At 32.2% G+C, this 19,721-nt stretch overlaps 2 protein-coding genes across 4 annotated transcripts; both read right to left on the bottom strand.

The window, feature by feature from the left end:
- Positions 1-239: 239 nt before the first annotated feature.
- Positions 240-4,989, bottom strand: LOC106762928 (uncharacterized protein At2g24330). 2 transcript variants are annotated; one of them, XR_001375847.2, is made up of 6 exons: positions 4,480-4,989; positions 3,150-3,294; positions 2,402-2,511; positions 1,000-1,420; positions 535-865; positions 240-365 (listed from the first exon to the last, which is right to left on the bottom strand). XR_001375847.2 is itself a non-coding variant. In XM_014647056.2 (5 exons), exons 1-5 carry the CDS (start codon positions 4,753-4,755, stop codon positions 618-620), a joined length of 1,200 nt encoding a protein of 399 aa, XP_014502542.1. In that variant the 5' UTR covers positions 4,756-4,989; the 3' UTR covers positions 240-617. The 2 variants fall into 2 exon arrangements, 1 of the variants encoding a protein (XP_014502542.1); XM_014647056.2 differs by having other exon boundaries at positions 240-865.
- A 4,158-nt stretch (positions 4,990-9,147) lies between these two features.
- LOC106764269 (putative RNA methyltransferase At5g10620) lies at positions 9,148-13,464 on the bottom strand. 2 transcript variants are annotated; one of them, XM_014648533.2, is made up of 7 exons: positions 13,284-13,448; positions 13,176-13,207; positions 11,786-11,928; positions 11,508-11,574; positions 10,438-10,515; positions 9,546-9,691; positions 9,148-9,400 (listed from the first exon to the last, which is right to left on the bottom strand). In XM_014648533.2, exons 1-7 carry the CDS (start codon positions 13,336-13,338, stop codon positions 9,361-9,363), a joined length of 561 nt encoding a protein of 186 aa, XP_014504019.1. In that variant the 5' UTR covers positions 13,339-13,448; the 3' UTR covers positions 9,148-9,360. The 2 variants fall into 2 exon arrangements, with proteins under 2 accessions (XP_014504019.1, XP_022638139.1); XM_022782418.1 differs by lacking the exon at positions 9,148-9,400 and adding an exon at positions 9,961-10,086 and having other exon boundaries at positions 9,550-9,691; positions 13,284-13,464.
- Between the last annotated feature and the right edge of the window lie 6,257 nt (positions 13,465-19,721).

Raw genomic sequence — 19,721 nt, 5'->3', positions numbered from 1 at the left:
AATTGCAAAAGAATAAAGAGAGAACTATTTTTTCATTAGTCATAACATATGTATTACAAAGTTATAATGTCTATGAAATATATTTCACACTAAAATCATCCACACTTATCCCAATTTATGAAATTTTCTTATTGCTTTTGCTTTCATCTATTAAACTATTCCAAGAAAGAGGGAAAATATATGGAAATCACAAAAATTGCCTTGACTCAAAAGCAAGAGATGTAATCTGTGAACTATAATTTGTAAACCACAAGTTTCAAAGCAATATATTAAAACTCTCCTTGTTACAACAACAGTAAGCAAACCAACTGCGAAGTTGTTTTCAAGTCTCTTGGGTATACAGTCCGATTTCTAAATTGAGTATCCTAACAAAAGAAAAGGAAAAAATATATCAAAAATTCTAAACTTTCCTTAATTGACAAGAAAGCCATGTATTTTATGTATTATAATTTATAAATTGCATGTTTCAAAGTAACATATCAAAACTCTTTCTGTTACAACATCAACAAGGAAACAGACCGCAAAGTTGTTTACCTTAATAGTTGGACCTTGACATGAAACAAAGGGCAAGACATCTCATTCAAATAGTCCATTCCCAAAAGAGGCATCTCATTTAACTAGCTTTCATCACCTGAAATAGCCCGGTCAGCTACTTCCTCAATCTCAGGGGTCGCTTTTACAGGATTGTCGCTTGCGATTAAGCTGTCAGAAGCACCAGCTTTTTGGACTTCTTTGCCATCATCTGCTTTTGGAGAATCAGTGTTTGGTAGAGATATATGCTCATCCGAATGCTTTGGTTTGTTCAAGGCGTGACAGTGTGGGCAGTAATAAGTAATGAATGGGAAGTCCTCCTTCCGAGAAAGGCCTGAAAGGAAATCGGTGGATAAAAACACACTTTATAATTCAAAAATGAAAATTAGCGATTACTTTGTATTGTGTGATCGTGTGTCAGTGCATGTGTATGAAAAAATCCTACAACATTAAAGGCAGTCGACTTACCATTATGCATATGGCAATTACCACATATGAGTGCATAAGACTGGGTTGGATCCTCACCCACAAGCAATGCTGCAATTCGAGCAATCCATCCTCCATCATTCATTGCTGAACTTTGAGGATGATGTTCAACAACAACAAGCTCATTATGCTCAGGAGTTTGAGTTTGATTAATTTTCCCAGAACCAACTAATTGTTCATCAGAATAATTTGTTGTCTTTGTCGCCGGACTAGTGGATCTAGAGTTCACTTGCTTGCGATTTCGAAGACCACTTGACTGCACAACTTCAACATCCTTGGTCTTCCCAGTTGGAGCAGCAGAAGATTGATCTTCCACATACACGTTCAAACCAGAATCTGAACCCAACTTAGATGCTAAAACAGTTGCAGCTGCTGCTTTTGCTGCTGGATCCGTGTCATATCTCTGTGGATCACAAGAGACAAGTATAATACACAATAATATTAAATTATTTGCAAACATATACATCAAGCTGACTTTTAATAATACACTTGAAAGCATAGGAACATATACAAAAGAAACTAGTAGTGTTTAATTGGTCATATCACATGCGATTCGTTTACTTCCCCAAGGCAAAAGTTCTCAATGTTAACAAATAACATAATGGACGCGATAACATTCAAAGTGGCTGTTTATTATGTATAAGTTTATCTATTTTTACAGATAATGGGATAAGGCCTGAGTATAAAGAGGCTTAGCTCTTATACAATCAATGTTACCCAGTTGCATGAGTAACAAGATAGCGTGATGGTAACCGGTTATGTTTGTTGTCAAGCAAAATATAATCTGACAACACTTCCAAAAAAAATCCCTTCTTGGCTCTAATAGAATATATGATTCAATTACCTTATGTAAAATATTTATTAATTATGTGTTACTTTTTGAAATAACTGTCCTACTTATGCAATTTAGAGATTGTCTTATTTTTGAAAAGACTTTATTTTGGAATATATTTTTTTTGTCTGATTAGGTTTATATTATGTTTGAGATATAGAAAGTCTTTATTTTAGGCCCCATATTTCTTGAAGGTTCATCTGATACTAGTTGTGTGGCGGTGATGGCATTGGCACCTTGGTTTCAGCAGCAGTTGGTCACGCCCGTGCAAGAAAGGAGGCCAATTTTGTTCTTATTAGGTGATATCAAGTGCTGCGGCTATGATTATGACTTGTAACAGGTTCAATTTGTTTGACTGGATTTGACTCTACTATAAAGTGCAGTGTGTGAACACCAAGTAAAAATTAGTATTTACTTAAGCACTAAAGATACTACATTGTATGCACCAAATAAAGCATGAAAGAAAACAACCCCAGTATATTGTCTGCTCTGAGTGAAAAGAACAGAGGTAATACTGAAACCTATGTACCAATAATTGCTTTAAACAATTACCTGAATGAGTTGCTGAGTAATGTAATAGTTTGTCTTCTCTTTGAGCTCATCAATTTTCGCTTTCCTTTCAGCTCTAAGCCTCTCAAGAATTTTCTGGTCCTTGCGATCACCTATAAAATCACATATTTCTATTTAAAATTAAACTAATATTATCTGTACTTGGCATTTCAAACTCTAAAAACTAGCTTCAAGTTCAAAAACCCCACCATTAAATTGCAATCTAATGTTACAAATTAAATGACTATGGTTATCAGTAGTAGCCTTCACAAATTATGAATGATGGTACCAAATGTATAATAAACGCTGCTCCATGTTCACCTTTTTCTGCACAGAATTTCATTTCCGGTAATTGTACAAAGATTGCTTATGATCTTAAGGACCTTCTACTTCTACTTATTGTAAACATATGTTAAGATCAAGCATTTTTTTATCAGCACTTGCTGCAAAACTATACCGGAGAAATTATTTTTATAAAAAACATTTATTCATCTAGAGTATTAAATATAGACTTTTTCACTCACTTAGAGGTTGTTAATAAAGGTGATGGAGTGAAAACCCTTCCAACTATAAACCATATATGGAAGACTAGAACAATTGATGAGCACAAATATGAAAAAAAAAAATCAGGACATTAAATTGACCTAGAAGTCAGCGGAATATTCAGTAGAACAGATAAATAAATGGTGCTAAAACTTCCAAAAAATATAACTTCGTGCAAAAGAATGAGATATATGAGTTTGGAACTCACACATCCTTGTGAAGCTGACAAATGTTGAATATGTAGCGGTTGACAAGGCAGGCAAAAGAAACATTGGCAACACTCGAATTGCCCGCATTTTCCAATTCATATCCATTGATCTTGTCGTCATAATAGCATAACCTACAGCAATGACCTGAAAGTTGAAAACGATTTTAAGTAAAATCCATTTAATTTTACACACTCAAAAAGAAAAGGATAATGTCAGTGGAGAAATTTTAAAATTTGAGGCAATTCCCCATTGTCATTATCCTATATAGAAGATAGAGTCTTATCACACACCTCGGATCTATTTCATGTTCATTTCCTTTCATATAATCTATGGCATAATCCAAACTAAATCTACACTAACAGTCCAAAATGGTTCTACTTTCTTATCCAAACTAACTTCTAAAAGACGTGATAAGCACCCCAGAATTTGGAGAACCCGCTCTCAACAGCTAGCTATTAAAGGGGGAGAGCACATGAATACGATCTGCAAGTATTCCTTTTCCAGACACCAATAACTCGAATACCAATTGATAAACACTAAAAAATTCGGAGAACCCACTTTGAAAAGTTAGCTATTAAGGGAGAACTTAAATACCAGACGGAGAATCTCATCTTACTGAATGTGGAACTTAGGCATCTCATAATACCCAAGTACCTACTAAGACCATTCCCAAATACAGATCACTTTCTATTAACCCCGATTCAGCCAAAATCATCCCATAATCTCATCCAGTCCACCCATTGTCCACAAAAAAAGAAAAGAAAAAAAACACTAAAATACCAACAGCCTTCAAACTCATCGAACGAATAAATTCATGACTTAAATCTTTCAAAAAATATTTAAAGAAAAAAATGTTGTTCTTTTCTTCAAAAAACGAAAATAAGCCCAAGCTTACTTTCCTTCACATATCCAAGGATTTAAATTCTCCACTCTAAAAAAACGCAATTGCAGCAACTATTTTTCACAACGTTGAGGTCTTTGAAGTCTCCACAACATCAAATCTTGGAAGTCTCCAAAACCATATCACAACCGCAATAGCAACCACAATTGCAGCCACGAATTCTCGCAATGTCAAGGTTTTTGGACCCTCCACAACATCAAGGTTTTTAAGTCTCCACATCCCAAGAGCAATTTCCAGCAGCATCAAAAAGTCTCCACAACATAAAAAATGTCCGAAGCCTCAAAAGCACATCTCAAAAACAATTCCAACCATGTCAACGTCATCATCAGAGACTCCACAACCACAATTCAAAACCTCATATCTATGTATCTACTTTTTGTACTCTCCCCACAGTGGCCAAGCAAGTTCAGAGCAAAACGAAAAATTACCTCGAACAGAACGGAAAATAAAATAAGCTGGCGAGAGGTTCGCCTCCAAGAGCGAGATCTGTTGCTCATTCTCACAACGACGGCGTTTTCTTCTTTGGTGATATACTGAAGCCTCTTCTCGAAATCGTCGTTGTTGGACCTGAATATCGCGTTCCATATTCGCGAAATAAACCCCTTCTTCTTTGTCTTCTTCTCTTCCTTCGTCTTCTCCCCATTGTTCTCGATATTCTCCTTCACCGCACTACTTTCTTTCTTCTCAGCTTTCTCATCCCCCATCACTCTCACCGCTTCCTTCGAATCAGTTACCAGAACAACACAAGAGAATGAAAATGGAAGACGGTGTTCGATCTGAAAAGTTTCTAGAATGTTCGGCGCTTGAGATCTTGCGCGCGTAAGATGGTGAGGGTGGACTTATGAAGTGGGGGAGAGGAAGAAGAAGGAGAAGGCAGAGAGGGTTATTCAAATTTTTGGGGTTTTGGTTTATCGATAACTGCTTGTGCACGCGATGCCACGCGCCTTGGACTTCACGCTCTGCGAATGGTTTTATTACACTTATATTATAGTTGGGACTTCACACTACCGGTCAACCGTTAATTACTGTATCTTAGACATTACTATCAGTGTTATGGAAAAGTTAAAAAAAATATTAGATTTAAAATTTATAAGTTTAGAAAATTTATAATTATTTAATTAATAAAAATATTCAATAAATTATAAAAAATTTGTTTTGTATTTAAGAAAAAAAAAAATCCTTGTAACGGATGACTCCAAAACGGTGCAGGGTGATGTCAAATCATGTAGTGTCAAAAGAGAGATAATCAAAGTAGATTCACTTTGGATTAATTTTATATAATTATTTTTTTTTTAAAAAGATATTATCTTGCTAAATGGTAGAGTAGACAAGTTTCGCCTAACATTTCAACTATTAATAAAATAATAATATTATTTTTGTTAGTTATTGTTGGATTATCCATTACATGAAGCAAACTCATCCACACCGTTGCTTCTCTTTGATGGGAGGTGAAATTATTGTAATGAGATATGAATTCAATTTTATATATATATATATATATATATATATATAAGGAATTCTTCTTATATTGATATTTATTTTCGTTTTTATTACTATTTAATCGGGTTGTGGATTTTTTTGTTACAATTCTAATAATGGGATTAGATTATTTTAAATAATGTTAATCTGTAACATACCTTCAAATCATTTGTGAAAATTCTTCAATGATGTGCAAACTTAAAATAATTTATTTCAAATCCTTAATGTTTTTAAAAAATAATTTTATGTTTTCAGGTGGATGGAGAATTTTTACCAATCATTATTTATACAATAGTTTGTAAATATTTATACAATAGTTTCTAAAGAATTATTGTCAGATAAACTTGAATAAATAATTTAAAAAGTGATTTAAGTATTAAATATGATCAATCTAAATATTACAAGAAAATTTAGTAGATAAAATTCACCAAAATCATAACAATATATTATTAAATAAAATTACTTTCGATTTATTAACGATAAAATATTTACGATCAATTTTATTTATAAATAAGAAAGTTTATCTATACGACTGAAAATATATAGGTAATTATATATAATTAAAATTTGTCAGAAATTATTTATCAGTAAATATTTGTTGAAATTTATTAATGATTTTTTTTAATAAAATTTATCAACAAATATGATGATTTAGTTTTTTTTTCTGTTTTCCTCTTTTTCCTTCTTTGTTTCTTATTTTTTCTTTTTCTTTACCTCTTTTATCGTTATCATGTTCATTGATATAGTCATGATCTTGTTGATATTAATATTTTTTATTTTGACTCTTTCTTTTTTTTCTTTTGAGTATTTTTTTGGTTTAAATCTTTAATTGGTCTATATTAGGAGGGAATTTTTAGTTTAGTATCCGTTTTTACATCAAGTGTCTCCATGTTTTGCAATTTGTGTCAATTTAGTAAATTAATGATACTTCAAACAAGTTTGTAACAACAATTGGAAGGTGCTCAAACGTTCAAACAGTTAATAAACATGCTGCAACTCAAAATGACTTGTCCACTTGCAATTTTCAAGCCAAATTGATGGTTCAAATTGATAGTCCCTTTGAACCATCAATTTGGCTTGAAAATTGCAAGTGGACAAGTCATTTTGAGTTGCAGCATGTTTATTAACTGGTTGAACGTTTGAGCACCTTCCAATTGCTGTTACAAACTTGTTTGAAGTGTCATTAATTCACTAAATTGACACAGATTGCAAAACATGGACCTAATGTATACACTTTTAAAACCGGATACTAAACTGAAAATTCCCTAGGACTAATTAAGAATTTAAGCCTTTTTTTCTCTCCTATTTTTTTTTACTCATTTTCATTTAATTTATAATAAATATTTCACTAAATTTGACAAAAATATTTGCACCTATCAAACTTATTGATGAATTTTAAAAATTATAATAATTGATGAATTTACTAAAAATTTTCGATAAAACAATTAATAAGGAATTTATTGATAAATTTAAAAAAAAATCAATTATGGATTGATTTATCAACGAATTTTAAAAAAAGAAATTACTAACAAATTTTATCACAATATAATCAAAGTCAAGATAAAAATTTTGTTATCCATTTTAACAATAAAACTTACCAACAAAAATTATCGACGAATAATATCACATAATATAATAACTTATTATGATATTTTATTTTATCTCTAAGATATTATGATATAATACTTTATTATCTAAAGATATTATGATATAATAGTTAATTATGTAATACCTTCAAGATTTAATACTTAATTATCTTAATAAATTTATTTATTCATGATCTAAGAAGTCTATAAATACAACTTCTTATCTTACCATAAGGAGTATTCAATTCATATTTCATACACTTAATATATATCCAGTTAAACATTGAAGAATCTTTAAGACAAAGTATAAGGTTATCAAAAGTCAAGTTGTATCTCTTAGTGGGAAAACTATTCCACTTCAAAGAGAAATAGGGTAAAGACCCACTTAGTCAATGCAATGAGATGCCTTTTAAGGATTAAACTATGACGAAGCTCCAAGCTCTAAAGAGGACAATACCTTGAATGTAATAATTGACTCTAACTGTATTATCTCAATAGAATTGTAGGTCAAAATATTTTAGAATTCAATTTTCTTATTAGGATAAAACAATTTAATTTCTTCTTTAAGGAAAAGTTCTATTTTAATAATATTTGAATGACTAGACTTTACCCTTTAGTGTGGGTTGACATAGTTCGACCTTCATCTCGAAATAACTTACTTTAAACTTTAGTCTGGGACAACTCGTCTTAATCTTTGACCCAAGCTTACTCATCTTAACTTTTTATCATGGCCAACTCAATCTTAGGCCCAAGTCAATTTAACTTGATTTTCGACTCAGACCGACTCTACTCGACTTTTGACATGGACTGACTCTTTTTGACCTTTAACTTGGACCGACTTGTCTCGATTATAGGTATGGACTAACTCGTCTTGACTTTCAACCCAAGTTAAATCAACTCAATTTTTAGTCTGTGTCGAATTGACTTGACCTTTGAGATGCGCCGACTTGTCTTGAGCTTCGACCTACAACAACTTGTCTTGATCTTTGACCCGATTAACTTGCCTACACTTTTGGCCTGAGTCAACTTGTCTTAACCTTCAACTTGTCCAAGTAGTATCAACCTTCAACCTATGTCGACCTTCAACTGGACTAACTTGAGTCATCATTCATCCAAAGACGATTTAGTTTAACTTTCAAATACAATCAACTCAGCTTGCCATCATTTTAGAACAAATTAACTCGACCTTTTGACTTGCACCAAATCGACTCAACCTATAGCCTGCATTAAATCAATTCAACTATCAATCCAAACCGACTCAACTTTATGTTTGAGCCAACTCAACTAAATATTTAGCTCGAGTTGACTCAACCCACCCTTCAACCCGAACCTACTTAATTGAGTCTATAACCTGATCTAACTCAACTTAACCTTCATAAGTGGAGTGAAAATAAATGAAATTTCAATTCTTTTATATCTTTTAAGGAATTTGAAATTATTTTATTTTATACATTTGAAATACCTTCTAAAATTTCTTAAATTTCAATTTTTTTCTATTATTTTACCCATACAATCATTTTAGTATAAAAACTTTTAAAATTTTCAAATAAATGAATTGTCCTCTAAATTACGTCATCCAAACACAATCTTAATAATTTTGATAATGCATGCATCTATACATATATGCATGTGTTCAATTATTTTAAATGTACATCCAATTTGTCGCGTGACAAGTGATGGATGTCAATGGAAATGGTTTGAGTGAGACCTCATGATATAAGAATATATAATTTCAAATGGTAGTGTGCATTCATGTGTTGTGGTAGCAACAACCCCTGTACTAATTTTCTACTCACAACTACAACATTAGAGTTTAAATATGGTATACAAGTTTTTCCAAAAAGGATAGGGTCATATGCAAAAAGAGTAATGTCATATTCTATTTGGAAAAACTTCCAAAGAAAATTCGAACAATTTAATCTCTTGATAAAGTATGTGATAACTTTAAATACAAAATTTCTTTTACTATTACACGTTTGATTTTAGAATAATTCTAACTGAAACACCCTTCCGCTTTAATAATGGAACAAGTTAAACAAAAAAACAACAACGTAACAATTTTTCACGTCACTTCGTATACACACTTATACAATCAAATTCCACTATACATAACAAGACAACTCGGTCTTTCACCCAAAATTCAAAAAAGGAACTTATGTTAAATAGAAGACAAGAGATAAAAGGTTCAGAGGAAAGCTCGATTGGTCATAACAGACATATAGATACGAAGATTAGGAAGGATATCTAATGGTGGTACTTTTGTCCTTTTAAAATTGTCCAAGACCTACAAGTCAAAAATTGAAGTTAGCGACAGAGAATATGATCAATTCATTTAGATAATTATGAAGGCCTAGTGCTACAACTTTAGTCTAATTAGTCTAACATTAAAAAATTTAGAATACAATATTAAGAGATTAATTTATAGATACCTGTAAAGCTGTTCCATGAGTACAACTAATGCTATTTGGTGATTTAAGACAAGTGAAGATAACTTGATTGATAAGTTAGCCCGTTCCTTTATTTTTCTTCCATGACCATAGGGACCACCAATACAAAAAGATATCCGAGAAGCACCCTGTAAGAAAGCAGAAATTAATGAATATATTTTTTATTTAACATTAAATTTTTGCTCAAAGGTATCTTCATATTAAAAAGAACAAATTAACTAACATGAATGAAAATCACAAGAGAATGTACATAGACGCCATGCACACAAACATATATAAAATAGATTGGCTTGAAAAAGAAATCCAAACAACGCAGTAAACTGGAAAAGTAAAAACACTAAAACTAGTGATACTACTTTTGAGAAGCATTTAATACTAAATAAGATTAAATACGAACTTGCGTTGCATTACAGGACTAGAAATCACACTTCAGGAGTTCAAAACTGAGAGGCCATTTTGGCCAGCTTGAGAGATAACGGTTTTTCACAACAGGACAAAATTCAAAGTATAAGGCTTTCGTGACCTGCAAGTTTACAAAAAAAATAAAAAGTAGATTTGATAACTCTGGTGGCTATTAAAATGTTTTAGTGAGAAGTCAATTCACGATCAACTAAGGTCATGAAAGATAGAAATACACCAAAATGATTGATATAAGCACTACCAAGAATGATAAATATGAACCGTATTATTTCACCATAACAATTAACAGAATTGAGGTATTCAATGTCGATGTAGACAGGATACCAACGGTCTGTTACATGATTGATAACTTATAATGCTTTATTTGATCATAGTGCCAGCCAGCATACTCAACCAAGCCCATAATTGAACAAATTTCAATGTACGGCAGAGATCAATTACAAAATGTTCTTACAGTATTTCCTGCATCACCCACCAACTCTGCCATTTGCTCAGATCCTATGTCTAGCCCACGTTCATCCAACATCACAACCTATACGAGCAGGTACATAACCGATAAAACCAAATTAGGAGAAGAAAAAACAGATTCTTTCTGATAAAACAAAGATCTAAAATTCTGTAACTGGCACGCTTTAGCATGTTGGGTTAAATGAATTCTGATGACATGATCACTTTTCAGAAGCTCTCTTGGAAAGCTAGTCATGGTAATCTATTGTTTCTTTAAAATAAGTTAAACCAAACATGCCCTTTATGATGAAAAATATGAGTTGCAAATAAAATGGGTTTTGAGCTTCAAGCAAGAATTTAACGTAGACACTGCTACAGTGTTCGCAGAAATTTGAACAATGTCAATCTGGGCAATTAAAACATGACATAAATCTTAATGGATAGAATGATGGAGTGGATTAAGTTCAAAGTGAGTGTAGTAGTCTGTGCGGTAGAAAATATTCCTGGGAAGAAAAGGAACCCAATTTTAGCTACAATAGCATGGGTAAGTACATTAAGACTGTTAGCAACCAAAACATGATACAGAATTAGCACTAATGCTTATTTGTTAGGCCCAATTAGAGACCACAATTCCATCACCACAAGAAAGCCAGAGAATAAGAGAGTATAGAAATACAACAAATTGCGTTGCAAAGCTTTGGCAAGGATAAAGAAGGCTTCAAATAGAGATCAGATCTGTTTGCCTTCAGAAAAATGTGGTAAAGAAGGAGAAAATTTCAAACAATTCAGAGAAACAACAGAACAAATGGAAGCATCACTATAACTTAGTTTAAATTGTTTTTAGTCCCTAAAATTGTGATTTGATTTTAATTTTAAAGACTTTAATTATATCCAACTCTTATAAGCTATAACTGTATAAGCATGCACCAAGCAACATTATTCATTTCTAAACGCCAATGCAAATCCTTTATTGCACTAACTTTCTCATCTCAACAAAACAGCATACTTAAAAGTACAAATAAGGACAACAAATTTTTCACTACTGTAATTCAAATTCATGCATGTTGGAGACTATACCCAATCATCAGACCTTATAAGGTTCATCACTGCCTCATCTTCAGCATCAACCTGAGCCCTTTGGTCACTATAAGGCAAACAAATGATCCACCGTTTCTATTAGACAACACAACAAAAATTCCTCAGTACAACTATTTGTAACTAAAACTGACAGGTTCTATCTAGCATACACACACTCACACATTCACAATACTAATTTGGAACTCACATTCATCACCCAAAGCATGACAAAAATGAAACTGTGCTCAAATAAAACTAACTCAGTGAACTGAACTTACCGCGAGTTTCGAGGATTTGTCCGAATTTGAAGGTCCTCGACATTGCAATAGTACCTGAGCTTATCAACATACTCATCAACCATGAGTTGAAGTCCAGGTGATCGCTTCTTCCCCACTGATAATATACGTATAGGAAGTGCTCTCTACACACAAACTCAATTTATAAATTCAAAATTAATAAGTAGATATACACACATTTTTTTTTTCCTTAAATCGGTAGAACTAAGAGACACTCTAGTACTACTAAACAACACACCAATGAGAAAATGAAGTTGTCGACACAGCCTCACCTAGAGAATTACTATACAAGTCTAAATGACAGCTTCACAAAAGAAAGAGCACCTCCAAAAACGGAGAGAGAACAACAAAAAACTGTCCCACTTTATTATGATATATATATGTGCAGCCCACATCTCATAGGAAATAGCTTTCACCATTTGTAGCAATATACATTAGAGATAAAAAGATAAGCCCTCCACGAGTCTTTTTAGCACTGTTTTCACAAGCTAATAAACCATCAATTAATTTCCTCAATTATCACTCATCACCTAAATAATCCTTGATTAATTAAAGTATATAAATACTCCATAACGTATTGGATATCCATCAATTAAAGCCCTAAGTTAACACATTGTACTAACAGTGGGGATTAATTTGAAGATTACTTTTAATAATTGGAGACACATAATTTCTAATACATTAGGAGCACACTTATATAATTTTATTAGTTAGAAGCCTTTAAGAACTATTTAGGAGAGAGCATTATGTTTCAAGAACTAAATTGCGAGTTTATCCCTTCACAAACAATAAATTGAAGGACAAAAGTGTAAGTGCAAAACCGCAGGCACACTATTATTGATATTCTCTCTTAAAGAACGTGAACAGAGAAAAGAGAGGGAAAAACTGAAATTGAACAGAATATTTTTATTAACTGATCTTACTAATTGAATGTTATGTAAAAGAGTATTGACACAGATGTCTAAGAAGCTGTTATAAACTGGCAGCTGAGAAGATAACATATACAATGAAAGAAACCTACAGTTGTACAAGTTTGACTGATTATACAAGTTGACAGTAGTTAACTATAGTTGGCTATAGTTGCCTATAGTTTATAAACTACCATTCTCTAATCAAATTTAGAGTTTCACTTCCCTAATGTATATTCATATTCAATGAATATCTTTATTAAGTAGATTAATAATGTAGAAAATAAAAAAACGTTGCTAAGTTTGTCCCAAACTAATCCAACGTAAACCCTAACCGTTTTTTTACTTTTTTTCGAGAGCACAAAATTGTTTGGCAATTACTATCAATCGATGGTCGTATTGAAAGTAAAGCAGTTAGGCTTAGGAAATTGAAGCGCAAATTGTGAGCGGGAGATAGTTCATACCACTGATTGGCCTTCGTACTTGCATTTTCTACCTGAAAATTTTGCACGTAAGTTAAAACTGTGAGAAAAAAATGCGATGCAGAAAAGTGTTCGAGTCAGTGAAAAAACCTTGAGTAAAACTGGAAGTGGTTGAATTGAAAGTGACACAGAGGTGCAGAGCCATGGCCAAAAGGAAGAGAAACACAAATGGCGGAAACTGGAATGAGAATGGATGAGTCTGAAGTTGAGAGACACAGTCTGAGAATAATCAATGGGTGAAAGGAGAGGGAAATTATTAAATAGTATGTTTAAATTATTTATATTCGAATAAAACTAGAATAAAAACTTTTTTTTTAAAATTGTATAAGTATAATGTTTTGAGATATATAAACGTTTTGACTATTTTTTAAAGTTATTAAAACTTAATTTAAAAAATAAAAACCAAATTGAAAGATAAAAAAGGTAAAAAAAAATTAAGTATTTAAATAAAGATAAATAAGAACAATTTGAGATAGTGGAAAGAAATTGACTATTTACTAATCAATGAAAAATTTAAAATTAAAGTTAATGTATAAATATATTTAAAAAAAATATTTTTTTTATATAAAAGAATTTATATGTAGGATTAGTATAGTAAATGTAACTTAATGAAATCGTGAAAACATTACTTTCGTTTTAAACATTTTTTCATAAAAATAAATAACTAAATTAAAATCACACCCATTATTTTACCTATATAAATAAAATAAAAAAAGACTAAAATGTTTTTTCTTAATATACCATTATGTTGTTATTATCATCCTCACTTGTAAATATTTTCATTATTATCACTGTAGATGAAAAAGAAAAGAGAATAATGTTATCGTTTGAACTTCCATTAAGAAAGTTTCAAATTTGAATATGAATAAAAGAAAAAAACAATTTGAATTTACTCCGAAGTTTTGTTTTTCTTCTTTTCAAAATTTTATGTCAATGTATGCTATGTACTATGTAGTGTGGCATAAAGATGCACAATGATATGAATTTTGAAAAACTTGGCTATATGCATGTGCATGACAACATACAGATCCATGCAAGGTGGCATGAGAATGCAAAATCTTATGATAAGTTTGAAACCTTCTTTTATTTATGTGTATGCTAACATCAAATGGATATATGTTATACATTATGTAAAGTGGCCTGAAAAGGCAAGATGCTACAAAAAATATTTGGAAAATTGTGTATAAGGTATTATGCATGAATACAATCAAATTGTGAATGCAATTATGTATGTATGGCTTTAAAGAGCATATTATGGAAGATGATTAAAAGAATATCATGCAATTAATTAATCAAAGAACCTGAGATATAATGTATGTGTCTTAAGAGACACTTATTTGCATAAGGATGAAAAAGTGATACGTTTATTTTGAAAACCTCATGTGTGATGTGAAATTAAATGACATAAAGAAATGCATATCTACACCTCAAAAGGCTTATTCTCATGATACTAGTACAAATGTGATGCCTTCATCAATAATTCAATGCATGGTATGCCATCGGGATGCGTGATTTCGTCTCAAAGGTGCTTATTCGCATGATGTGATGTATGATATGTACACAAGAAGGTGAGGGATGAAAGATGCAAACAATCTCTCTTTTGTGCCTTGACATAGGGGTTTAACGCTTAAAGTTCTAAGGCAAAGTACATGCGCTAAGGATCAAGGTCACTAGAGTTATAACCCACTTCATGACATTTCCCAGTACAATTGGTTGACAACAAGAAGTAGGAATGCCAATGAAGCAAACAAACTCTAAGTGAGACTCTCATAATGACTACTTGGGAAGGACATCCATTATGGTACTACTACACAATCCCCTTTAATTCTAAGCTAAACAGACCCGAGTATAGGGCCACACTCATGTCACGCACAATATGTGTGTGAAGGGAGAATGATGCATACCTAAATCCCCATAAAAAAACTAAAAGATTTCTGGCAGATATAGACATGGTTATCAAACTCACGAGTTAACTCATTAACTAAGATGAGTTTACGTGTTCACTCAGTGCTTCCGAGTTAACTCGAAAGCAAACTCGATTGTGGAGTAGAATCTGTTAGAAAATACTGACCAAAATCTCAAATCGCAATTTCCTGAGGCGTGTAAATTCACTGTCCTTAAGGACTTATCCGCAGTGTATTGCGCAAGTCCCCCAGGATACAACAAGAACTTCTCGAAATGTATTCGAGGATCACAGAACTAGCAAGAAACAAGAAACTCTGATAGAGTTTATACCCAGAATGAAAAGAGAATGAAAATAAGAANAGAGGAGAATGAAAATGACTCAACTTGGTGTGTTTTGGAATGGGGGAAGAGGTATCTATTTATAGAGCTTAGAAGAGAATAAAATCAATAAAAGACAATAAAAAAACAATAAATAATTTGGCCGTTGCAGCACTTAAGAATTTGGCTGTTGGAATATTACCGTTGGAGAAACGTTTCTTTTGCAATAATATGCTATTATTACAACAGAATCGTGAGATCAAAGATGAAATCAGTCAAACTTGTGAGTTTACTTTCGATTTGGTGATATTGACGATAATGTTTTTTTTTTTTGCAAAATGAAATTGTTTTAAGGCTCACTTACCATATTAGGGTTTTAAACTTGGTGTCTTTTGTTCTAGTTTTTGCTTCATTGATTTCAAACTGTGATTACCACGTGACATGTCCATGACCTAACATGAGGTAGATTATGTTTTTTTAATTTCCTTTTAAATTTAAAAATTGAAAATTTCACAAATTAATACTTGTCATGTGCAAACACAATATTAACATCAATTTAATGGAAACTACCAAATGAACTTTTTTATAAAATTAGAGGACTAAATTGAATATGAAAATAATAAGGAGATCAAACTGAACGAAACCAAGAAATTAAATTATTAAATTACTAATTAATCCTTTTCCAATATTATGAAAGGTTGGACTTCAATTTCATGTATCTCGTGAACTTTCCAAATCAAAACTTGCATTCAATACTCACGTGAATGTTGCACGCTCATGACATTGTTAACCTTTCACATGATTTAAAATGTGGCTAATATTTGGGAATTTCTAACAAACATACTTTGAAGAATTTCCATTAGAGTTGCCTTAACTCCACCACTGCATGCTAATACAATTTATCCTTTGAAACTATGTTGAATACATGAATCAATGGCAATTTGTTAAAAGGAACCCAATTTTAAATAGAAGTACATAATTTTTGCAAAATTGTGTTTGAATTTGTTGTTGTGCCAAGCCTGAAGTCGTGCCATAGTACATTGACTTTGCTTTTATGAAGTCATGTTACACTTTAGCGGTAAAACCTTAGAAAATTATAATAATTAGAAAATGCATCTTCTCTGCCCGTCATCGGAAATTTCCAGACCTGCAAAAACACCTAGCCAAGAACCATGTTCATCATCCTCCTTACACAATGCCTTCATTAATCATCCAACCACCTGCAGTAAAAGCTAAAAACAACTCACACCAGTAATCTCATCCTAGAAACCACCATGAACCCTAATCATAGAGCTTTCCTCGCCATTGTGAACACTACAAAAATTAACTTCTTCTCCAACGCACCACCCAAAACCTCCATCCGAAGAAACCTAGACACCAGAATCACAAAATCAATTTGAAAATTTCCCAATTCGCGTAACCAAATTGTGATGCTTCACCATCACCAACGTGAGCCAAATCGTGAGTTCCTTCGTCTCTAACAACCATACTTTGTCCATGAAACCTGCAAGAAAAATCCCCAAATTGGACCATGGAAACCCTAATTACGAATTCACACCTACACAAAAAACCCCAATTTGTGTCGTCGCAAGGAAGACCAAACCCGATGCAATAGGTTTTTTATTTTTGGAAGGACTTCGCCGGAGACAATGGAGGCGCCGGTGGTGGACAAACTGTGGCGACGCGACCTTTGGTGCAGCGAGAGAAATGCAACAGAAGGAGCGACGAAGGAGGGCGAGCACGTGACGGAGGGGCAAGCACGCGACGGAGAAGCGACGAGAAGCAACAGGGGAGGCAACATCGTGGACTCCTTAGACAAAGTAACAAAGGCTGCAGCGTCGATCGACAACTGGGAGGCACTAGTGGAGAAGAAGAAAGTGCGAGAGAGAAAAGAAGAAACCAGCGCGAGGAAGAAGAATAATAACTTTTAAGTTTTCTGAAATTTTAACCTAACAAAGGGCTACTGCCTCGGTTAAACGAAAAACTGGTGCCTAAACGCTTAAAAAGTATTTTAAATTAAACTTATATGTCTCGGGCTACAGCTTAACCAAAGAAGAAAGTCCCTACGGCCTCAGGCAGGCGCTAACCGAGGTAATACAAGTTGCGTTTGGCAGGCCATACTGCCTCAGTCTGAGTAAAATCGAGGCAAAAGGCTTTTTCTACAAGACTATTAGACAAAACGTGTGCTTTTGCAGATGGGGCAGACGAGACTCGTGAGGTGGCACATAGTTTTATGCTTCGGTTCTCGTAGTGACCGAGGCAATAGAGGGAACATGCATCAGGTTATGTATAATTGAGACATATAATGTTTCAATATTTAAAAAATTGCCACCACGTTTTTATACGCTTCGATTTTATAATAACCGAAGTGTATATAGCACATTAAAAGCCTCTTTTTAATAATGCTTACTCTTTTTATATATAAGTTATTTCTCTTGTAGACGTAATTTATTAAAAACTAAATTTTATTACTTAGTATTTAATGTTTATTATCTTTTTTTCATTAAACTAGTTTAATGAATTTAATTAAACAATTACAGCAAATATTTATATTTTATTGAATTTAATTAAACACAAGTAAAAAAAACAAAACTTAAAAAATTTCTTATAATGTCAATATTGTGTTAAACCTAAATGACTTTGAATATTAATTCTAAATCATGCCAATCATGCACGACTTTACTCTAAACTTAAAAACTATTAGAAAGTGGGTTTTAAAGTCTAACTCAACCCCACAAAACCGGCTTGTAAGGTGAGGTCTGCACCCTACTTATATATTATAAATTGGCCTTATCTCTAGTCGCTGTGAGACTTCCAACACACCCCACCGGCTTGTAAGGTGAGGTCTGCACCCCACTTATATATTATAAATTGGCCTTATCTCTAGTCGATGTGGGACTTCCAACAAAAACATTAAAATTGTGTTCAGTACAAAGTTTGAAAGAAAAAAAAAGTCATTTCACACTCATACAACTTTAGTTATAGAATGAAATGGTCTCATTCACCTATGGTTTAAATATAAATGAAAAATAATAAAAATCATACTGCATAAGACTTCATATTATATTATATTATATTATATATATATATATATATATATATATATATATATATATATATATATGAGTTCTTTTTTCATATGATACATTTTAATAAAGTGTATCAAATTTAGTAGATAAAAAATCTCGATTTATAAAAAAAAAACATACTTTAAACATATGGGTATTTTAATAATTTTTAGTTTTAATTTAAAATAAAAAAATCAGAAACACTCACGTAACCCTAACTCACCTTCTTTACTTATCCAATTTGTTTCTCTCCATCCTTTCTCTCTCTCATCTTCATCCTCTCTCTCACCCACACATAGCAACCAACGACACCATAATTTGTTATTTTTGCTCTGTTGATTTATTTGTTTGCTACTTTAATAACAAAATAATTAATTATGTTGATGTTGATTTTTTATAGGATGGTTGTGTTATATCTTTTCCCTTCTGATTGTTATTAAAATTTCGTTTTTAAATTTTAGAAGTAGTAGTTTATCTTTAGGAAGGTTTGATTCTTTGACTATTATGTGATCTCCCTTGTTTGATGGCTTCCTTTATTTGTTTTGCTTAACATTTGAATAACGAAATAATTAATATGCTTTGATTTAAAATCATGTTGATTTATGTTAACTTTTTGGCAAGTATTCCAAATCGTTACAAGTAATATAGTGGATAAGTAAAGTATCGTTATCCCAAGGGATTTGTGCAACACATGACAATTCTTCTTTTTATAACTCAATTAGACATCAAAATGCACAAAACAACACAAGAAACTCTTTTTGGTATTTTATCGAACAATTGATGTGCAAGGAATTTATATTTAAAAGAAACTTCGTTGGAATTAGGTTTCATGAATCATATCAATATAAAACTGTTCAATATTTCATTATTTCATTATTTCATTCAAGAATTCACATCATGACATACTAGTCCTAATCCCTTAGCAACTAGTTCTAAATTAATATATCAACCTGTTAAACCCTTAGTCAATTTAACATACAATTTGCATTAAGTTTGATGCTAAGAATGATCAAGTTATTGAGTCTATCCCTAGATCCCAAATCACTTAGGTGCTTGTTGAACTGTCTTTTGGTCGCACAAAAGTCAACAAACCTTAAATTTCCCCACTAATGTAATATAAGGGTCAACCAAGGATCAATCCCTGGACTTGGTACTTATCAAGTTTAGAAATTGTAAAATTAAGCCTAATTAGTTATTTACTAAAAAACTAGGTGGGGAAAAAAATATAAAATGAAAT

This window comes from Vigna radiata, chromosome 6 (assembly GCF_000741045.1).
Source record: "Vigna radiata var. radiata cultivar VC1973A chromosome 6, Vradiata_ver6, whole genome shotgun sequence".
Taxonomy (NCBI): Eukaryota; Viridiplantae; Streptophyta; class Magnoliopsida; order Fabales; family Fabaceae; genus Vigna; species Vigna radiata.
The sequence above is the reverse complement of the archived record's forward strand: the minus strand, read 5'-3'. Positions and strand labels throughout refer to the sequence as shown.